Genomic DNA, 21,374 nt, shown 5'->3' on the forward strand with positions numbered 1-21,374 from the left:
GTACCCTTGCTGAATCTTTACTTATGTGTGTCGCTTACCCCTGCTGAGGTTTTTTTGTACTGTTTCAGACTCTATTCTTAGCAGAATAGAGTCTGAAATATGATTTTTTTTCCCTCCTATCTTACTTTACCTAAATGTGTGATTTCATTACTTTTCATAGATTTTAACAGCGAAAACCAAACATTATTAGTAACTTGGACTTTAGTTGCTCTTACACCAATGACCCAGCTTTCTTAATTAGATTACTTAGTTCAACTTCAGTACCAGTAAAAGCAAATATATTATTAGCACCTGAAAATGTGGATTAAAGCTGTTTTGTACCAGTGACTCAGCTTCACTAGATAGAATTCAGTGGAATGATGAGACTTCTTAGCACAAGATGCTTTCCCCTACATAGAGGACTTAATGATATAATTACCTCTTTAGAAAGATTGGTTTAGAACCAGCTCTCACCAGTAAAACCCAAAGGATTATTAATGTTATCTGTATCATTATAATATTGACCAGAGATTTTTAGATTTCTCAGAAGGATTCATAGATTTTTAGATTTCTTAGCATTTGATTTGTTTTTCTGTGTTCTTTGTGATTGTATTGTATTTGTATGTACAGCGCTTTGAGTGTCTCGTTACTGAAAAGTGCTATATAAATAAACTTACCTTACCTTACCTTAACTGTATTGATTTTTCTTCAATTGGAATGTGTAAATAAACAACACAGTGGACTGAAGTGGACTGTACTTAACTAGAGAAAGCTTTAATTTACTTTCTTTGTTAAGTAGTTTAAAACAACCTTTGTTGTGTATATAACTCAATATTTAGCTAACTGAGTCATTTTTACATTCCTAAACAACTTGAACTAGAAGAAAGTCAGCCTGTCCAACAAACTCCTGTATTGGACTGAGAAGCTGGTAGATAATTAATGTAATGTTATCTTTATCTTGCCTTGACAATTAGTTGGACATCCTGCAGGTTCCAAACGGTCTGAGGGCAAAAGAACACTGACACCTGGAGCTGCTTCCCAATCTCCACAGCTCCAGCTTGAGGTTTCACCTCTAACTGTTGAAGGTGCTCTCTGTCGCCAGTCAACTCAAAGCTTACTTCCAGGATGAATCTTGAAAGATTGGAGACCAGGAGATTGTAGGTGCATTGCTCTGAAATCCCCACCTATGATTTATGAATATAAAGACCAACACAGAAGGGAATGTTCAATTAAAAGCTCAGGTGTGAATGACCATAATTTATATTTCAGTATTTGTGTCTGTGGTGTTAAGGTGTGATGACCTTTCCGAAGTCTAATGTATTTTCGTGGTTTGGTAAGATCTCTCTGAGGCTCCCGTTATGCTCCTGAATCTGAACTACAACGCTCATGTTAAAACAATCAGCCTTAACGTTGAGTAAAAGTGGTTCCAACTTCCTCTTTACTTTCAGGTTCAGTCTGAAGTGTACATATCTCTCTAAGGAAGGTGTGAAGGACACCAACAGTGGTAACCTAAAACCAATAGAGTACAACATTTCAAGGAAACTGACTTCAACAAGACTAATATAAATGCTTTACATTGAGAAACATTTTGTTAATGTGAACAGTAAAATGTGACATTTTGCAACAAAACTATGAATATGCTGTAGTGGCTGATGTGAGTTGTTAACCTATTTTTGGACATCACTGTGCCATTCATGGGCTTCAAAGTCAGGCTGGACTGCTGATCTTCAGAGAGAAGAGACAACTGCAGGACGGAGAATTGGAAGGGTTCCTCCTCTGCATTCACCAGATCAACCGTTTGCTCCACTTTATGTCCTGCCCAAACAAAAACATGACAGCTTGTACTGTATTTAGAATAAAAGTCGGCCTTACTGGGGAAAACATAATTGTCTTATAATTCTAAAAATTTCATCTGGGCTTTTGTATTTTTATTGCATAATGTAGAGACTTTTTGTGGCCTATAGAAAATAACTTCTCTATCCCACATTATTTGAATTACATATTTGGTTTACCTAAATAAGACAAAATATCAGCCCCTAAAACTGGGTTGCCCACAGATTTAATATTCACTCCTCTCAGAATTAGGTATATTTTAAATCTTAACAATTAAATCAGCTCTATTGCTCAGTGGTAAACAGCAGACTTACTCTGTTTTATTTTTTTAAGGGGTGCAAGTATGTCAGTCATGTGACATGCAGGATTAAAATATTTTTGCAAATCTCTACTAACTACAGGGAATACACAAATGGTATTAGCATGATACCTTCGCTACCTGAGCTAAATGTGCAAAATGCTAGTATAAGATGCTAAAGTTAACTTAAAATGTGAACTTGAATTTTTTTTTTTTTTAAAGAATAATGAACCATGTTTAACTACAGAGCTGTCTAATAAGTAAATATTTCTCTCACGCACACAGTGTGGCACATGATCTGGTCTTACTATGAATAATTAATGATCGCTCACAGAAAGATCCCTAATGCTCCTGTACAGTTAGAAAAATCCTAAAGGATATAATTTTTAACATGCCTGAATAAACTTATGTCTGTTTTACATACCAACAACCAACTCCCCAAAATCAAGATGAGGTCTGTCAAGATAGACACATGGTTCTCTAGCAGTTCCCACACAAAGGAAGGGAAAAGACAGTGACAGGTTCTCAATCAAGAAGCTCCACAGCGACTCCACTGTCTCCTGGTGCTCAGCAACAAATTCAAAACACATCTGTACACACAGGTAGATCAGAGAATTACATATGGATAGTACTACGGGGAACTGAAGTTTGAGATGGAACGATAGATCGTTAGACTGCCTGATAAAGTTCTTACTTCCACTTTCTTTCCTGATGGGATGGTCCCAAAAGATGTTAGACAATGAAAAGGACTGGCCGCTGTGTCTTCGCACCTCCATTTAAAATCGTAAGCCTTCCTGGTTGGGTTCACCACATTAAAAGACCTATAGAGTCAGACAAGAGCACGAGATTTTAATTCCTTAGACTCATGTCTCCTAATCAATGGTACCAATGGTGGGTTGGCTTTGGAAATTTGGGAGAATTATTTACAAGCTAATTGGCTAATAAGCACCAACAGTCTAAAGGATTTGTACCAAGCATATTGAGTGTTGCTTTAAACACAAACTACCCAGAAGGGAAAGTGCAGTGGAGAAAGTACCAGAGGCTGCTTATACTGGTTTCTATTTATGTCTGAAGTCAGAACGTGCATCTGGGAATGATATCACACCCAACTTCACCATGTTAGGGTTAAAAAGGAAAAAAACAATAATTATCACTGGCTGATTCAGCCTTATGACCAGGCTGTGTTTAAAAAGATTATTCAGATAGGATTTATCAATGCAAATGTTGCTTGAAATGTTTTTTACTGCAGCTTTTAATATGTTTCAAATGCATGGCAACCATACTGGATATGATAATGAGTTTGTTGATTAACATCTGACTTTTCCATATAAATTGCTCAGGCTGTTCTCTTAACTGTTCCAATTTGGTCGCAGGGAAAAAAACTAGAACCTAATAAAATGCTTTTTTAACCAAACATCCAAAGCCAATAAATAAAAAATATTTTTCATTCATTTTTAAAATAGAATAAAAATATCCTTTTTTTTCGTCCCTTAGTGAGGAAATTTGGATGTACTAGCAGCAAAGCGACCCTCAAATGGAAGCATGCAGATTCACTCAAAAGTAAAATATAATAACACAAATGAGAAATAAAAGACTGTACAATAAGGGCAAATTTACAACATAAGAAAAAGATAAAAAATATTGTGGTTATTGAAAATAGCATACCCAGATTCAAAGAAACAAGCAGCTTCCACATTTTCTAGGTTCCTATTCTAGGTGATCATTTCAAAAATTTACAAAATGTGGCTGAAGATTTGTACCTAAAAAAACAACTATATAGTATTTTATTTCCAATATTAAACTAAAAAAGTCTAATCTTTGTTGTACTAATGTTTTGAACTTTAAGTCAGTATAGTGGTACTTTATTTAATGAGGTGGTACTTGCTATAAAAAAGTGAGAATCCCTGCCTCACATCAATGTGGATAATAACCTCCCGTCCTTCAATCTATTACCTTCTTGTGGGAGCTGAAAAGCCAATAGCTTTGAACTCTAAAACTGGAGTGCTGGGATCCAGCAGCCGGCTGAACTTAGGGCTGTGGCGGTTGCTCCTGATGTAGTCTGAGTCCTCCAAATCAAAATGGACATTAGGCAGCAGGCCTTGACCAGAAACAGTGATACAAGGAGCCTGGTCACCGTTCTGCAGGTTTGGAATACTAAAAAAGAGAGACTTTGAGTATTCTGGGAAAACAATGTAATTTACTTTCATTTTAGATTAAATGTTTCAGGTTAATGTTTGGCTATCTCTAAACATGCCAAATGTAATTCAGCTAATTCTTTAAAAGGGTTATTGTTATGCTCATCTTTAAAAAAGATACAGAGCAGAAATAGTAAGTGCAATCCTTTTTTAAATGAAACAGTTATGAATTAGACGATCGAGCAGAAGGTGTGGTAAAACATTTAAAATGCTGACCCTTGAAACCTGCAGAGAATAAAATGCACTTGCTTTTAATGTCTTTATTTACCTGCAGAGTAGTCTGCCCTGAAACTGAGCTACCTCCACAGGTGAAAAGCAAACGCTGAAGTTCTGTGTAGCACCAGGATTTATGGTTCCGATTCTGGGCTCCACGCTGAATGGAGGCAATTCAGGGTTTCCTTTGAGGAGGGACAGTACACTGCTGCAAGCACTAGGAGGCCTGGATAAACTGCTGCCAGGCCCAGATCCCGAGCTCTCGTCTGTCACCAACGACATACAATAATTTTTTAAAGCACTGAAATGTGAAATTATATATTCTGTCCAACTTGGAGGGTAAGGCTCAACAAGAGCAATTAAAGCTTAAATTTCAACAAACATTTTAGAAACAATTGACTACATACTAAATTCATGATAAGAGCTCATTTTACCTTGTTTAGGATTTGAAATCTTGTAGCATGAATCCATTTGAACTTGCCAGCAGAAATCTACTTTCACAGAGCCCACATTGATAATCTGCAGTCTTTACATGCAAACATACAGACAACAGAAACATTTTTAGGAAGAAAAACATCTTGTCCACTGCAGTTGAATGTTGAATATAGCATGAACAGATATTTAACTTAAACAAGTTAAAAACGATTTATAAAATTAATCAAACTCACATTGGATATAATTGGTCTCCTACAGAACAACAACTGATGGTCAGATTTTTGATTGGTTGTGCTTTTTTCTGATTTTTTTTTTTTTTAATAGCTTTTTTCAAAAAAAAATCTTTAACAATTTTTTTAAATCTAAACTTTAAAAAACCGGCCGTACACACAAGCCTCCGGTGACCTGCACAGAGCATAAGGCAACATATCAGAGTTCTTTTGAGTAAAACCTTTTGTATTTTGATGGGTTTTTTTCTCTCTTCACTGACATGTTCTTAAATTCCTCCTTTAATTCCTCCTTAAAAGTTGTTTACTTGTGTTCTGCATGGCCACCACTAAGCTGTTGGGCCACATCTAACAACACTGTATGATTTAAGAGAAAATCTGGCAAATGTAAAAACACATGGAAGCAGTTTTAAAGAAGACCAGCGGGCCAAGTTATCATAAAAACCATACTGTCTGCTCAATAGGTCCCATTAAGATGATATTAAAGTCCTATTGATGTTTTCTACAGAAACTGCTGCTTCACTCACTACTTTCACAAAGAGTGAACACCAGGCAGACAGACTTATTATGGGCCCAATCCTACCAGTTAGGCCCAACATTCGTGCACCTGCAGTACAGCCTACCATCGCCATCATACTAGTCATCACCAGAGGTAAGAAGTAGAATTATAATTTTTTTTTTCTTGCTCTGCTCTCGGTGGAGGACGCACGCGTTTTCTCTCCCTCCCTCTTGCCTGCTTCTGCATCTGCTTTTGTCTGTGTTTCTCTCAGAGCCTCACTTTACATATCCTCCAAACTTGTAAATTATGGATTTGGTCAGCTGGTCTCTCAATACAATTGATCAAATTTTTTCCACGGGAAGACAGGGTAAAGGGGAACCCTCTTACCCAGCCGGTACATTCTTCTACAATGTTGGTTGAGGAAGCAGAAGATGTTTATATATTTGGATTTTGGATTTCTGCTTTTTGGAGCCGGGGTTTATCTGACTTATTGAGTGAGTAGCAAAACGTGGGCAGCTGTTCAAAGCATTCCAAAGCTGCCTGCGATGCTGGATGGAATCTGCAGAGCGATCAATGCTCAGACTGAAATGTTAAGAGAGCTAAGCTGCAAGCTGGATACGGTCCTTGAACAGAATCGTAGCCTGGAAGCGGCTTTTGGACTCAGAGGTGAAAGGATTTAATCATGGAGAAGGTTGTTCGCTCCAGAACTGCGGGAAAGTCTCAGAAATTTGGATATTTGAATTCGCAATTGAGAGATAACAGTAAAAACTCTTAAGGTAGTTGGAAATCCACACAACTGCTTGAACCACAACATTTATTGTTTTTCTAAATCTGGCGCCCCAATGTGGCCTTGGCAACTTCTGCTAAGTGGCTAAAGACAAAATATCTCCTGGATGTTATGTAAACATGGCGCTCTTTCCCAGCACTCCCGAACAGCTGTGACCCAGATAAGACTTTGTGGCCGATTGAGAAAACGTCCATCTCTCTCCTCAAGGACAATGGCGCTCTATCTGAGTTGACAGTCTAATTCTTGCACACAATCACAGTTATTTATTCGCACCCCCAGGATTCTACCGCACTCTTGCAAAATCTTTTCTTCTTGTGTGTTGCTTAGCCTTGCACCTAATTGCATGATTTCATTACTTTTTCACAGATTTTTAGTTTTATCAAAAGGATTACCAGCGAAAAACAAACATTATTAGTAATAGAAAATTTTGACTTTAACTGCTCTTACACCAATGACCCAGCTTTCGTAGACTACAATGGACTGTTATTTCTTAGTTCAACTTCAGTACCAGTAAAAGCAATATATTATTAGCACCTGAAAACGTGGATTATAGCTGTTTTATACCAGTGACTCAGCTTCACTAGTTAGAATTCAGTGGAATGATGAGACTATCAATATTATCATTTTCTTTTAGCATAAGATGCTTTATTATTAAGAGTGGCTTGGAACCAATTTCTACCAGGATTATTAATTATTATTACTCCCAGGGATTATTAGTGTCATTTGATTTGTTTTTCTGTTTGGTTTTCTGTATCATTGTAATGTCTTCCTCATGTACAGCGCTTTGAGTGCCTTGTTGCTGAAAAGCGCTATATAAATAAACTTAACTTAATTTGACTAGAAATGGCAGTCAGGAAATGAAAAGTTGTACGCTTAAAGCAGTTCAGACTGCTTGTAATGCCTCTATAGTAAATCATGTAACTATTTGACATGATATAAGCAAAATGCAACATTTACATGGAATGTGTAGGCGATGAGTGAGTGTGAATGTGGCTCTAATGTAAAGCGCTTTGAGCAGTTAGTATGGCTGGAAAAGCACTATATAAATCCAGTCCATTGATTTTTATCATTTTCAGTTTTGCCATCCACAACAGTCTTCATCAAGTCTTCAAGGTGATCAGAGTCAATCTCTGGCTCGAACAAATACATTTTAACCCCTTATAACTCAGAAATCCATACTTAAATAACCAGCTGTTGTTATTATTTTCTGTCAAAATTAGATCAAACTTCAATTTATCTTATATGCAGTATTCCACTAGAAACACATATATTGCAGAAATAAAAGTAACAAAATCAACAGAAAGAAATACAGACACAAGCTTTGAAAAACAAACAAAAAAAAAATATTAAATACAGAATGTAGAAAACAATATATATAAAAACTAACTACATATGCTGTAAGAACCAAGAGTCAAGAGCAAAAGACATTGGTGGCATTGACAAAAGGCCCCGCTTATTGTTTGTTAAGTTGTCCTCATGATTAACAAAGGCCATGTATTCATAGGCAGGCTATGTAAAATAGACTTTTATTGCAGTAGCATAATTTTAATGCAGAAAAGCTTTTAGTGAATTTATTCAGTGGAGAAAAACAAATCCTACATTTTCCAAAGACCTCGGGGAAGGCAGGTCACCAGTTCTTCACAGGGCCAACACAGTCACACAACAATGCAAACATACACTTACAGCTAACAAAGTTTAGAGATCATTTAACCCAACATGCATGTCTAGGGACTGTGTGTGGAAACAAGGGTACCCGAGAAAACACTGGTTTGCTGAAGGAGAACATGGGAGAAAAAAACACTTTTTTTTCCAAAAGGACCTATTCAGGGACCCACTCAAATTATGAAGGAAAGAGCATTTAAAAATAATGTAATATTCTCAGATGTAATGTGCTTGCAGACAGTGTTTCAGTCTGACTTACTGGTGGAGCCTGGTTTGGAACAGCATGGTATCTTTAAGCTGGATGGTGTTGCTGCTGCAGCTGAACTTCGAATAATCACAAACTGCTCTGATTTCCAAATCCAGCTCCGACTGAGATCCCTCAACCACAGAACAGAGAGGCTCAGGATCTGTCTCTTTCACCTGCATTCAAAAAGGGCAAATTAATTAACAGATATGAGCAACTTACAGGTTTTTCTCAATAAATACAAAAACATTGATATATTATTTCAGTAATTAAATTCAAAATGTGAATCGCGTGCTGTATACCGTACAGATTATGTTTCTTTCTCTTAATTTATTGGATACAACTAATGAAAACCTAAAATTCTGTTTCTTGCCTTTAATTCTGTTAATTATTAAAGTTAGAACATTACATAAGACCATGAAAAACGTTTCTGTTTTACAGAAATCCCTGGAAAGGTATGTCCAAGTCCTTTACAGTATATGGACAAAATCCTTGGTTGGGGCTCCTTTTGCATGAATTGCTGACTCAATGCGGCATGGCCTGAAGGCAGTCAGCCTGTGGCACTGCTGAGCTGTTGAATTTTGTGACCTTGATTTTGAAATGAAATGTTAAATTTATTTCAATCTGAAAGGAGAATTTTGGACCACTGAGCTGGCTAGTCCTTTGTCTCCATAGCCTCAGTAAGAGACATTTTACGTTACTGTCTCTGGTTCAGGAGTGGCTTAACACAAGTAATACAACATCTGTAGTCAACGTCCAGAATATGACTGTCTGTGGTGGCTGTTAAAGCAATAACTCTAGCTACATTCCACACCTTGTGAATCTTTTCCAAATTCTTGAATCGGCTTAGCTTGCCAATGATCTCCAGGATGCAGTTATATGCCTTAATTATGCCACCATTTTCTACCACTTTTTCCCTCCACTCGATTTTCCATGTATGTCAGTGTCTGTCTGCTGGAAAATTGTGAAGTCAGCAGTGTATACCATGTTGTGTAGGCCAAAGAAATTGACCTTTATGAGAAACTAAATTTTCATTAGCTATAGGCCACAATCCTAAAAATTAGCAGAACCAGAACAATCACTGTGTTTAATGAACCATATATATCACTAACACACATACACACACACATATATACATACAGTCATATCCAATAAAGTAGAATATGCGTTCTGATGAGACTTATTTGTCAGATTAAAAGTACCTTTTAAACATAACAGCCTTTAAGCGGTATTAAAACACACTTTTCATTAAGCCTGAATTTCTGTATTAAAAATATTTTTTATTGGTCTGATGAAATATTTTCATCTTAAATGTCATGTTCTCATCAGCTGTAAGTGAAAAATCTACATAATTATCTGAAATAAAGATTTAAAAACATCTGTCTGTGTTTAATTAATCTACAGGTCCTTCTCAAAAAATTAGCATATTGTGATAAAGTTCATTATTTTCCATAATGTCATGATGAAAATTTAACATTCATATATTTTAGATTCATTGCACACTAACTGAAATATTTCAGGTCTTTTATTGTCTTAATACGGATGATTTTGGCATACAGTTCATGAAAACCCAAAATTCCTATCTCACAAAATTAGCATATCATTAAAAGGGTCTCTAAACGAGCTATGAACCTAATCATCTGAATCAACGAGTTAACTCTAAACACCTGCAAAAGATTCCTGAGGCCTTTAAAACTCCCAGCCTGGTTCATCACTCAAAACCCCAATCATGGGTAAGACTGCCGACCTGACTGCTGTCCAGAAGGCCACTATTGACACCCTCAAGCAAGAGGGTAAGACACAGAAAGAAATTTCTGAACGAATAGGCTGTTCCCAGAGTGCTGTATCAAGGCACCTCAGTGGGAAGTCTGAAGGGAAGGAAAAAGTGTGGCAGAAAACGCTGCACAACGAGAAGAGGTGACCGGACCCTGAGGAAGATTGTGGAGAAGGGCCGATTCCAGACCTTGGGGGACCTGCGGAAGCAGTGGACTGAGTCTGGAGTAGAAACATCCAGAGCCACCGTGCACAGGCGTGTGCAGGAAATGGTCTACAGGTGCTATATTCCCCAGGTCAAGCCACTTTTGAACCAGAAACAGCGGCAGAAGCGCCTGACCTGGGCTACAGAGAAGCAGCACTGGACTGTTGCTCAGTGGTCCAAAGTACTTTTTTCGGATGAAAGCAAATTCTGCATGTCATTTGGAAATCAAGGTGCCAGAGTCTGGAGGAAGACTGGGGAGAAGGAAATGCCAAAATGCCAGAAGTCCAGTGTCAAGTACCCACAGTCAGTGATGGTCTGGGGTGCCGTGTCAGCTGCTGGTGTTGGTCCACTGTGTTTTATCAAGGGCAGGGTCAATGCAGCTAGCTATCAGGAGATTTTGGAGCACTTCATGCTTCCATCTGCTGAAAAGCTTTATGGAGATGAAGATTTCATTTTTCAGCACGACCTGGCACCTGCTCACCTTGCCAAAACCACTGGTAAATGGTTTACTGACCATGGTATCACTGTGCTCAATTGGCCTGCCAACTCTCCTGACCTGAACCCCATAGAGAATCTGTGGGATATTGTGAAGAGAACGTTGAGAGACTCAAGACCCAACACTCTGGATGAGCTAAAGGCCGCTATCGAAGCATCCTGGGCCTCCATAAGACCTCAGCAGTGCCACAGGCTGATTGCCGCCATGCCACGCCGCATTGAAGCAGTCATTTCTGCAAAAGGATTCCCGACCAAGTATTGAGTGCATAACTGTACATGATTATTTGAAGGTTGACGTTTTTTGTATTAAAAACACTTTTCTTTTATTGGTCGGATGAAATATGCTAATTTTGTGAGATAGGAATTTTGGGTTTTCATGAACTGTATGCCAAAATCATCTGTATTAAGACAATGAAAGACCTGAAATATTTCAGTTAGTGTGCAATGAATCTAAAATATATGAATGTTAAATTTTCATCATTACATTATAGAAAATAATGAACTTTATCACAATATGCTAATTTTTTGAGAAGGACCTGTATATGATGTGTTTTACTAAGTAAACTAAGCTACAGAAATAAATTAACTTTCCCATAATATTCTTATTTTTGAATATGACTTTGTATATGAGAGTTTTTCCATTTTGTGCACATCTGAAACAACATCAGAGAGACCATTTCTACCTTTTTAATCTCAGGCTGTTGAGATTCTTCAGAAACCATGTCTGAAGCATTTTGCCATTTCACTGATTTGTGACGGTCATCCCAGTCAGCCACCTCTTCTATTGGCTGCTTGAACATCACCTGACAAATCTTACATCTCATTGGCTGCTTCAGAGTAACTGGCTGACTGAAACAAAAGGTGATGGTCACCTCCTTAGAGCAACCAGCGTGAATGTGCCCAACCTGTGTAAAACAAAAAACGTAATATCATATAAATATGACCCTTAAAACAATAAAATTAATGAAACATAGGAATATTTTCAGAATGAGATAAAAATAAAAAAAAGCATATTACCAAAAAATACTAAAACAAATTTAGGTAAAGGGAAGCAAGCTTACTGAATACAAATAAGAATGAAGGATGAGTTGATGCAACATTTTGTGGTTTAATTTGTGGATTTGATAAATAATTGTGCTTGTGCACTAAAGGTATTGTGTAAATATCGATATTTGTACACATAAATAAACTGAATCAATCTAAATAAAATCCTATTCCGTTGTTTAAGTTTTTCATTTTGGAGCTGTACCTTTGGTGAAAACGTGATGTTGGGTTCACTGGGAGGCCACTCAAACCTCACCACTTGGCTGCTGCTGTGGTTGGTCATAGTGAAGCTTTCTTGGTATTTACAATCTACATGGCAATCACCAAAATTAAGCATCTCATAAAAACCTTTGAAAGAGAAACATATGTCTTAGAAAACCATAAGGCTTGACACAAGCCTTAATTTTTTTTAATTAAATAATTTTAGTAAGAAGTAAAACCTCTCTCCATTCCCTCTCAATCACCTCCTTTTTTCATACCTTCCACTTCATCTTCTCCATCCTGCGTTGACCTGCTGATATTATCGAGAGACACGATCTCCTGATAAGCTTCTCCCGTCACATGTATTGTGATGTTGCTGTACTGGTTGTCTTTCACCTGCACAGTCATTGTTGTCTCAGCAGTCACAGATTTAGTGGAGCAGAAGCTGACCTCAAACCTCTTCTGTTCGTTTACGTCAAGCCTCGCAGTGGCTCTATGGACCAACTGACCCTCTGGAGCACAGGGAACAATGTTTGTCAGGAAAATCACAGAAATATGAAAACATTTTGTTACCAACATGCTCTACAATTAAACAGCTATAAAACAGCTTTGGTGTTAAAAAAAAAAAAACTGTAAAAAAATATAAAAAAGAACAAGACACACCAAAACTGTTAGAACTGCAAAACCAAAGTATAACTAAAACACAAAACAAGAAACAACTTTAAAAAAAGATATAATTGACATTTCACAAGAAAACACTTGTTACCTGATGCAGGGATTTGCTGAAGATGTGCCAAGTGGACAGTGTCGTTGGTGCTATCAGCAGGAGCTTTGATTGTGAACACATCATGTTTATCCACCAGGTCAATCTGGACCTTTCGAAACAAATACAGGAAAAAAAAGTTCAAATTCTCTATTGAAATTTTTTGTCAATGCCTTATTGTTACAGTACTTGTAAGTATTTATTTTGATATGCCTTCGAACTGTCTTAAAACTGGTAATACAAATTGGTTTGTAAAACTGGACCGAGGGTCAAATTTTCCCTAAAATCAGCTCTGGGTTGATTTAACATGACAAAGTTGAATTATGGGTTTTATCAAGCGTGATGGGATTGGTTCGCTACCCAAAACAGGTTAAAGTGGGTTAATGTTTAGGTTACCAGATTAAGAGTGATTGGTAAAAGAATTACAACAACAGCCCCATAACACATATTTACAAAAATTTAATCTGGATAGCAAAATGAATATGCAAAAGAGAACAATGTATAACATATAGCCTGTCTACTGTAAATGACATTATGACCAGTTCTTTGAGCATAGCTAACCCTAGTTTCTACCTCTACTTAACAGCTAAGAGGCTACTGTTATCTTATGTGAAAAAATAACTTGGCATAAACAAAAGTCATTAACTTGAATTAACATATGGCTTAAAATCATTATCCAACTATTTATTATTTCATCCTGCAGAAGAGCTTCAATGAACTCTGATAAGAATATCGTCATCATTGTCACACTGTACAATGAAACTGACGACAGTATAAACACAGCCTTTGGGTTAAAATGAATGACGCTTCAGTTTTCAGGGTGTACCATTTACAGCACCCTCGACAGTCATTGACACCCCTGGTAATCAAGTAATCTGCAATAATTCCTTTCTGCACAATCTCTAGATCATCCAGAGCCTCAAGTCCTCTCTTCTGTTCGGCTAACCTCAAAGGTTTTCCATATGATTTAGGTCGTGGGACTGAGATGACAATGGAAGAAAGTTGATTTTGTGTCTTTTGAACCATTTCTGTGTTGATTTGGTTATATTTGGATCATTATCCTGTTGAGTGTAGACACATTTCAGTTTTCTAGCAGAGGCCACCAGATTTTTATTTAAAATGTCCTGGCATTTAAAAAAGTCGGTGATACTACACACAGTAACAAATGCCCCAAGCTTGAAAAGGCCAACAGGATTACAGATCCTCCACAATTCATAAAAAACGAAAATTAGATGTTTTTCCACATATTCATCTATCGTTTCCAGACGACGGGGAGCTCAAGGTTTTCTGATCAGAGCCAAGCACACAGTTCCAGTAAAGTCCAAGTAGAGTTTGTGATGTAGGACAGAAGACCTTTTCCTGGAATGTTTCCTAAACAATCAGTTGGCATGTAGATCGTGTCCAACGGTTATTATGGAGACCCAGTGACCCCAAGATGGCTTAAATAAATGTACTTTTAAAAGTTAGATTTTTTTATATTTTTATGAGGGACTATACTACTGCCATTCAAGATTAGCTTAGTTTAATGTTCTATACATCTCTAATAGAGGTGCCAATAAATGTGTATGGAACGATATGGAGCTGAAGTAGCATTAATTGAATTCAATTCAATTCAATTCAATTCAAAAATACTTTATTAATCCCAAAGGGAAATTAAATGTTGTTATAGCTCATATTATGTAGGTTTCTATAACATTTAATTTCCCTTTGGGATTAATAAAGTATTTTTGAATTGAATTGAATTAACTATTATTAGAGGTAGTTGTTTTTTGTGAACACAATAATTAACAGAAATATCAATCTTTAAGGAATGTAGGGGCTCAATAAAAAATAAAAACATTGCAAAATTTGTTTACCAAAACTCACCTCAGCTACAACATTTCCATCGTTGAGAAGCACCAATGGTAAAGTATGTCTTCGGCCCACCAAAGCCCGTCCGAACTGTATCACTGGCTTTCCTGTGCTGTTTCCACCAGCTGGACCCAGAACACAGACACTGGGTAGAATCCCCTTACCAGTTAGCTGAAACTCCAGGGTTTGGCTCATGAATGTATGTTTTGATCTAGAGACAGCAATAGAAATACAGCTGTACACATGTCTTTCATGGTGGGTGTGGGATTACCGTTTAACTCTTCTCACAGCACAGTTTAATTGGACTAATGAATTTCACCTGCAGTGCCCCTTCACCGTAGCCTCAAATACAGCGCTGTAAGATCGGATTGCTTGTGGTGTGAAGGTGACCACAGCAAAGGCGTGTGACTGGTTGGATATGTTCAGAGTTGTTGCAGGCAAGTCAAATACCTCCAACTGTCGGGGTGTCTGAAAGCAAACACATCATTGATTTTTCCATCTTAACGCTTGAAACATGTAGTTAACAGACAGCTTTAAAAGTCTCACCTTAGTCCCTCCATATTTGATGGCCAAGTTGAGTGTGCAGGGGACCTTGTTGTTGTTGGTGAGTTTGAAGCGGGCCCGAGCGGTTTGCCCCACCAGAACATTGTTGAAGATAAATCTTTTCTCATCTAGGACAAAAATTCCTTCAGCATTGCAGAACTGCTCGGAGGACAGCTGGCTACTGTTTTGACACAAATAGTGTTCTTCAAAGATAGATGTCGGGTCGACCACAATGCCTGGCCAAAAAGAGAGAAAGAAAAACAAAAACCTTAAGAAAAATGTGTTCAGGTTTTGTAGTCAACGTCTTTTCTTTGTGGCAAAATGTCCAGTTTACAACAGTTCCAGGACTTTTATCACAGATGCTTAGTCTTTAGGCTGGTGGATGCAGCCATATAATTTTAAACCAACAGATCAGAGTGTAGTTTTTATCTTAGTTCCAGTTTTTGTTAAGTAAACACAGCCCCAACCAAGGCAGGAATGTTTCTGGATTGTTGTTGCTGTGGTCTATTCCTTTGCATGGCACAGGTCACAAGTGTCACGTATTGGACTTTGTTTATCATGTTTGGGTAGTTAGGTTTCTTGCATTTACAGTTTTCTTTGGTTTCCTATCAGTAGCTTCCTGTTTTATTTTGGATAGTCAGGCCCTTTCTGTTCAGTGATATGTTTTCTTACTGTTTCTGAGGTTTCCAGTCTCCTGTAGGTTTTGAGTCTTTCTTATATCTAGTTGTGCTCTGCAGGTCTACTGCTTATTAGTTCCTAGTCTGTGTTTGGTTCCTGTTCTTACACTCATTCTCTCTGATCAGATGTAGTCACTCTTCAACTTGTGGCTGCTTACAATATAATTCAATCTGTTTTATTAGTCTTCATGGTTGGGTTTGGTGCTCTGCTTTGTTTATGTGTAGTTGGACGTTTCCTTAATGTATGTTGAACACCCTCTATTTTCTGTTTCTATTTAAAGACCTCTCTTCTTGGTCAGGTAGGGTAGGGTTTAGTTTCTGTGTATAATTCCAGTTTTATTTTGTTAGTGTTTGTTCAGTTATAGATATTGCAAAGTTTCTTTTCCATGTTTACCTTATTCCATTTTATGATATTTTCCCATTGGGTTCTGGTTTATTTTATTTCCTGTAAAACCAGATGTCTGTTCCCAACCAACCCACTAACAGTTCATGTATACTCCTTTGAAGTGTAGATACTCTCCAAAGCTTTTATTTTTGCTATTTGTACCCCTTTTTCTGTTTGCCCTAAACCAGGGGTCAGCAACCTTTTCAGTCCAGAGACAGTTTTGTCCTGACTCCTACAATACAATTTGTATCTTCTTAAACATAGAAACAAATAATTACTTACAAAATGTTTCAAAATATTCTCAGTGCACTTTTGTTTTAATGTGAGATTATAGAACTCAAAATAATTCTATTTTAAGATAATAGAAATCTTAAATTCTTTTTAGAAAAAAACATTTTTTCTGTAGAATGAGGCCAATTGAGTGATGTCCATGTGTATAGGAATTAAAGTAAAACAGGCAGCCCACCTAAAAGTATGAGGTCTAGCTGCTAAATGACATTAAAAAAAATTGAAAAAATCTTTTGCAATTTGATGCTAAGAGATAATACGTTTAAATATATTTTTCCTGCAAATGGATCTTTTGCAGACAGGTGAATCTCCTCCCATTGGAGGCAAATTTTATTTCTAATCATATTACTCACCAGCTGAAAATCATCCTGTTTAGATGTGAATCGCGCATATATATTATTTTTACATCAGGTTTTTCATGTCGGGACACACACATCTCTCACCTGGTTTGCAGACTTCAGCAAACAGTCTATATGGGATCCCGTCAGGCTGGTCTGAGGGGTCGCGGCCACTGATGTCAATAAGCAGGCCCTGGTTCCAAATGCCAAGCTGCTCAGCCACACAGACCACGGTTATCTGCTGCTGAGACCCAGGCTGCAAGTTTCCAGTGTAGGGAGACAATGTGAAAACGCCCATGTTGAGGCAAGTCTGGATGCAACATATAGGAGAATTTAGAGGAGGAAATAGTTGGAAAGAAAAACTAATAGCAAACTCAAATCGTTATCACGCTAACTTGCATTTATGTTTCTGTTTTATAGATATAAAAAAACGGTCACAAAAGACTAAATATCTCTTGCACATATGATGCAACCCAAGTGATGTCCGTTAAAAAGGAAGTAGCAGCAGTTGCTTACTTCCCGAGTACTCGATTCTCTGTGAGGAAGATCTTGTCTTGATTCAGAAGTGGACCCGGTGGACTTTGCTGAAACACTGTCTCTAGGTAGGACTCTGGTTCGTCCTCTAAAGTCAGAATAAAAGACAGAAAACTCTGTTTAATGGAAAAATCTTCAAATAACCTTAATTCCTAATTTAATGAGCTAATAAACAAATAGTGTCACGGAGTGACATTTTTGGACTCTGTTTGTGGCTTTGTGTTTGTTTACCTTTTCAATTCAATTCAATTCAAAAATACTTTATTAATCCCAAAGAGAAATTAAATGTTGTTATAGCTCATATTATGAAGGTTTCCTCAAAGAGCCGTTGTAGATGCTGATGGCTGTGGGCAGGAAGGATCTCCTGTAGCGCTCCGTCTTACAGCAGATCTGAAGAAGCCTCTGACTGAAGACACTCTGTTGTTGTAGGACAGTCTCATGAAGAGGATACTCAGGGTTCTCCATAATGTCCTTCATTTTATGAAGAATCCTTCTTTCCACAATGATCTCCAGAGGTTCCAGAGGAGTACCCAGAACAGAGTCAGCCTTTTTTATCAGCTTGTTGAGTTTTTTTAAGTCCCTGGCTCTGATGCTGCTTCCCCAGCAGATGATGGTAGAAGAGATCACACTCTCCACAACAGACTTATAGAAGATATGCAGCATCTTGCTGCAAACACCAAAGGAACTAAGCTTCCTCAAGAAGTACAGGTCCTTCTCAAAATATTAGCATATTGTGATAAAGTTCATTATTTTCCATAATGTAATGATGAAAATTTAACATTCATATATTTTAGATTCATTGCACACTAACTGAAATATTTCAGGTCTTTTATTGTCTTAATACGGATGATTTTGTCATACAGCTCATGAAAACCCAAAATTCCTATCTCACAAAATTAGCATATTATTAAAAGGGTCTCTAAACGAGCTATGAACCTAATCATCTGAATCAACAAGTTAACTCTAAACACCTGCAAAAGATTCCTGAGGCCTTTAAAACTCCCAGCCTGGTTCATCACTCAAAACCACAATCATGGGTAAGACTGCCGACCTGACTGCTGTCCAGAAGGCCACTATTGACACCCTCAAGCAAGAGGGTAAGACACAGAAAGAAATTTCTGAACGAATAGGTTGTTCCCAGAGTGCTGTATCAAGGCACCTCAGTGGGAAGTCTGTGGGAAGGAAAAAGTGTGTCAGAAAACGCTGCACAGCGAAAAGAGGTGACCGGACCCTGAGGAAGATTGTGGAGAAGGGCCGATTCCAGACCTCAGGGGACCTGCGGTAGCAGTGGACTGAGTCTGGAGTAGAAACATCCAGAGCCACCATGCACAGGCGTGTGCAGGAAATGGGCTACAGGTGCCGCATTCCCCAGGTCAAGCCACTTTTGAACAAGAAACAGCGGCAGAAGCACCTGACCTGGGCTACAGTGAAGCAGCACTGGACTGTTGCTCAGTGGTCCAAAGTACTTTTTTCGGATGAAAGCAAATTCTGCATGTCATTCGGAAATCAAGGTGCCAGAGTCTGGAGGAAGACTGGGGAGAAGGAAATGCCAAAATGCCAGAAGTCCAGTGTCAAGTACCCACAGTCAGTGATGGTCTGGGGTGAAGTGTCAGCTGCTGGTGTTGGTCCACTGTGTTTTATCAAGGGCAGGGTCAATGCAGCTAGCTATCAGGAGATTTTGGAGCACTTCATGCTTCCATCTGCTGAAAAGCTTTATGGAGATGAAGATTTCATTTTTCAGCACGACCTGGCACCTGTTCACAGTGCCAAAACCACTGGTAAATGGTTTACTGACCATGGTATCACTGTGCTCAATTGGCCTGCCAACTCTCCTGACCTGAACCCCATAGAGAATCTGTGGGATATTGTGAAGAGAACGTTGAGAGACTCAAGACCCAACACTCTGGATGAGCTAAAGGCCGCTATCGAAGCATCCTGGGCCTCCATAAGACCTCAGCAGTGCCACAGGCTGATTGCCTCCATGCCACGCCGCATTGAAGCAGTCATTTCTGCCAAAGGATTCTCGACCAAGTATTGAGTGCATAACTGTACATGATTATTTGAAGGTTGACGTTTTTTGTATTAAAAACACGTTTCTTTTATTGGTCGGATGAAATATGCTAATTTTGTGAGATAGGAATTTTGGGTTTTTATGAGCTGTATGCCAAAATCATCCGTATTAAGACAATAAAAGACCTGAAATATTTCAGTTAGTGTGCAATGAATCTAAAATATATGAATGTTAAATTTTCATCATTACATTATGGAAAATAATTAACTTTATCACAATATGCTAATATTTTGAGAAGGACCTGTACAGTCTGCTCTGTCCCTTCTTGTAGATGGCTTCACAGTTGCATCTTCACTCTAGTCTGTTGTCCAAGTGAACACCGAGGTATTTATACTCCTCCACCACCTCCACCTCTTCTCCAATGATAGAAATAGTTTTTGACTTATTCCTGTTTCTCTTAAAATCTAAAATCATCTCCTTTGTTTTAGTCACGTTCAACGTGAGATGATTGTTTCCACACCATGCCACAAAGCGGTCCACCACCTTCCTGTACTCATCTTCTTGTCCATCTCTGATCCACCCCACGACTGCAGAATCATCCGAGTATTTCTGCAGATGACAGGAGTCTGTGTTGTACTGGAAGTCTGAGGTGTACAGAGTGAAAAGGAATGGTGAGAGTACAGTCCCCTGTGGTGCTCCTGTGCTGCTGACTACCTGGTTAGACTCACAACCCTTCAGTCTCACAAACTGTGGTCTGTTTGTCAGGTAGTCTTTGATCCAGGAGATTGTTGAGGCCTCCACCTGAGTCTTCTGGAGTTTCTGACAAAGCAAATCAGGTTGGATTGTATTAAATGCACTGGAGAAATCAAAGAACATGATCCTCACAGTGCTGCTGGCTTTGTCCAGATGACAGTGGGTTTGTTGAAGCAGGTGTATGATGGCATCTTCAACTCCAACTCCACAGCGATAAGCAAACTGAAGGGGGTCCTGATGGTTTACTGTTTGCTTACTCAGGTGGGCCAACAGGAGTCTCTCTAGGACCTTCATGATGTGGGATGTCAGGGCAACAGGTCTATAGTCATTGAGGACTAATGGGTGAGTTTTCTTTGGTACCGGAACAAGACAGGAGGTCTTCCACAACACCGGAACCTTCTTCTGGGCCAGGCTAAGGTTGAAGAGGTGCTGCAGAATCCCACAGAGCTGCTCTGCACAGACCTTCAGGACTCTAGGGCTGACATGATCTGGACCTGCAGCCTTATTCCTATTCAGTCTCTCCAGTTGTCTCTTCACCTGACGTCTTGAGACACACAGGTGGAAGGGGGAAGCAAAGGAAGCATTAGCATCTTCTGATATGGTTGAAGGCAAATATGTAGAAGAAAATGTGAGGTGTTACTGGACAGCTGTGGGTCCTGTGGGTCAAAGGAAGGTGGAATGTCTGTTTGGCTGTGAGCAGGAGAGGAGGATGCGAAGCTTGTTTCTGAACTGAACCTATTGAAGAATGTGTTCAGTTCATTGGCTCTGTCCAGACCTCCATCGGTCTGATCTTCTTTCTGCTTGCAGCCTGTGATCTTCTTCATCCCTGTCCATACATCTCTGATATTGTTTTGCTGGAGCTTGCTCTCCAGCTTCTTCTTGTACACCTCCTTGCTGTCTCTTATCTTAACTTTAAGTTGCTTCTGTAAACTCCTCAATAATTCTCTGTCTCCCTCTCTGAAGGCTCTTTTTTTCTTGTTAAGCAGGTCCTTCAGGTCACTGGTGATCCAAGGTTTGTTATTGGGGAAGCATCTCACGGTTCTGGTGGGGATGATGTTATCCACACAGAAGTTTATATAGTCAGTCACACACTCAGTCATGGCATTGATGTCCTCTCCATGTGGCTGGCACAGTGCGTCCC

The 21,374-nt window shown here is 38.6% G+C and overlaps 1 protein-coding gene across 7 annotated transcripts in view; it reads right to left on the reverse strand.

Annotated features, from left to right (window-relative positions):
• The window catches only part of hydin (HYDIN axonemal central pair apparatus protein), a 182,219-nt gene that overhangs the window by 13,972 nt on the left and 146,873 nt on the right, over window positions 1–21,374 (reverse strand). For all 7 annotated transcript variants that reach the window (XM_047349154.1, XM_047349195.1, XM_047349179.1 and 4 more), the window contains exons 60-77: window positions 17,452–17,557; window positions 17,041–17,245; window positions 15,251–15,483; window positions 15,024–15,172; window positions 14,720–14,915; window positions 12,857–12,965; window positions 12,369–12,602; window positions 12,095–12,237; window positions 11,529–11,750; window positions 8,388–8,548; window positions 4,953–5,044; window positions 4,574–4,784; window positions 4,064–4,264; window positions 2,805–2,931; window positions 2,535–2,700; window positions 1,647–1,794; window positions 1,281–1,488; window positions 942–1,163 (exon numbers count right to left, since the gene is read on the reverse strand). In XM_047349154.1, coding sequence (XP_047205110.1) covers window positions 942–1,163; window positions 1,281–1,488; window positions 1,647–1,794; window positions 2,535–2,700; window positions 2,805–2,931; window positions 4,064–4,264; window positions 4,574–4,784; window positions 4,953–5,044; window positions 8,388–8,548; window positions 11,529–11,750; window positions 12,095–12,237; window positions 12,369–12,602; window positions 12,857–12,965; window positions 14,720–14,915; window positions 15,024–15,172; window positions 15,251–15,483; window positions 17,041–17,245; window positions 17,452–17,557 — 3,133 coding nt within the window. The remainder of the gene's footprint in view (window positions 1–941; window positions 1,164–1,280; window positions 1,489–1,646; window positions 1,795–2,534; window positions 2,701–2,804; window positions 2,932–4,063; window positions 4,265–4,573; window positions 4,785–4,952; window positions 5,045–8,387; window positions 8,549–11,528; window positions 11,751–12,094; window positions 12,238–12,368; window positions 12,603–12,856; window positions 12,966–14,719; window positions 14,916–15,023; window positions 15,173–15,250; window positions 15,484–17,040; window positions 17,246–17,451; window positions 17,558–21,374) is intronic.

The sequence above is a fragment of the Girardinichthys multiradiatus genome, chromosome 2 (assembly GCF_021462225.1).
Source record: "Girardinichthys multiradiatus isolate DD_20200921_A chromosome 2, DD_fGirMul_XY1, whole genome shotgun sequence".
Taxonomy (NCBI): domain Eukaryota; kingdom Metazoa; phylum Chordata; class Actinopteri; order Cyprinodontiformes; family Goodeidae; genus Girardinichthys; species Girardinichthys multiradiatus.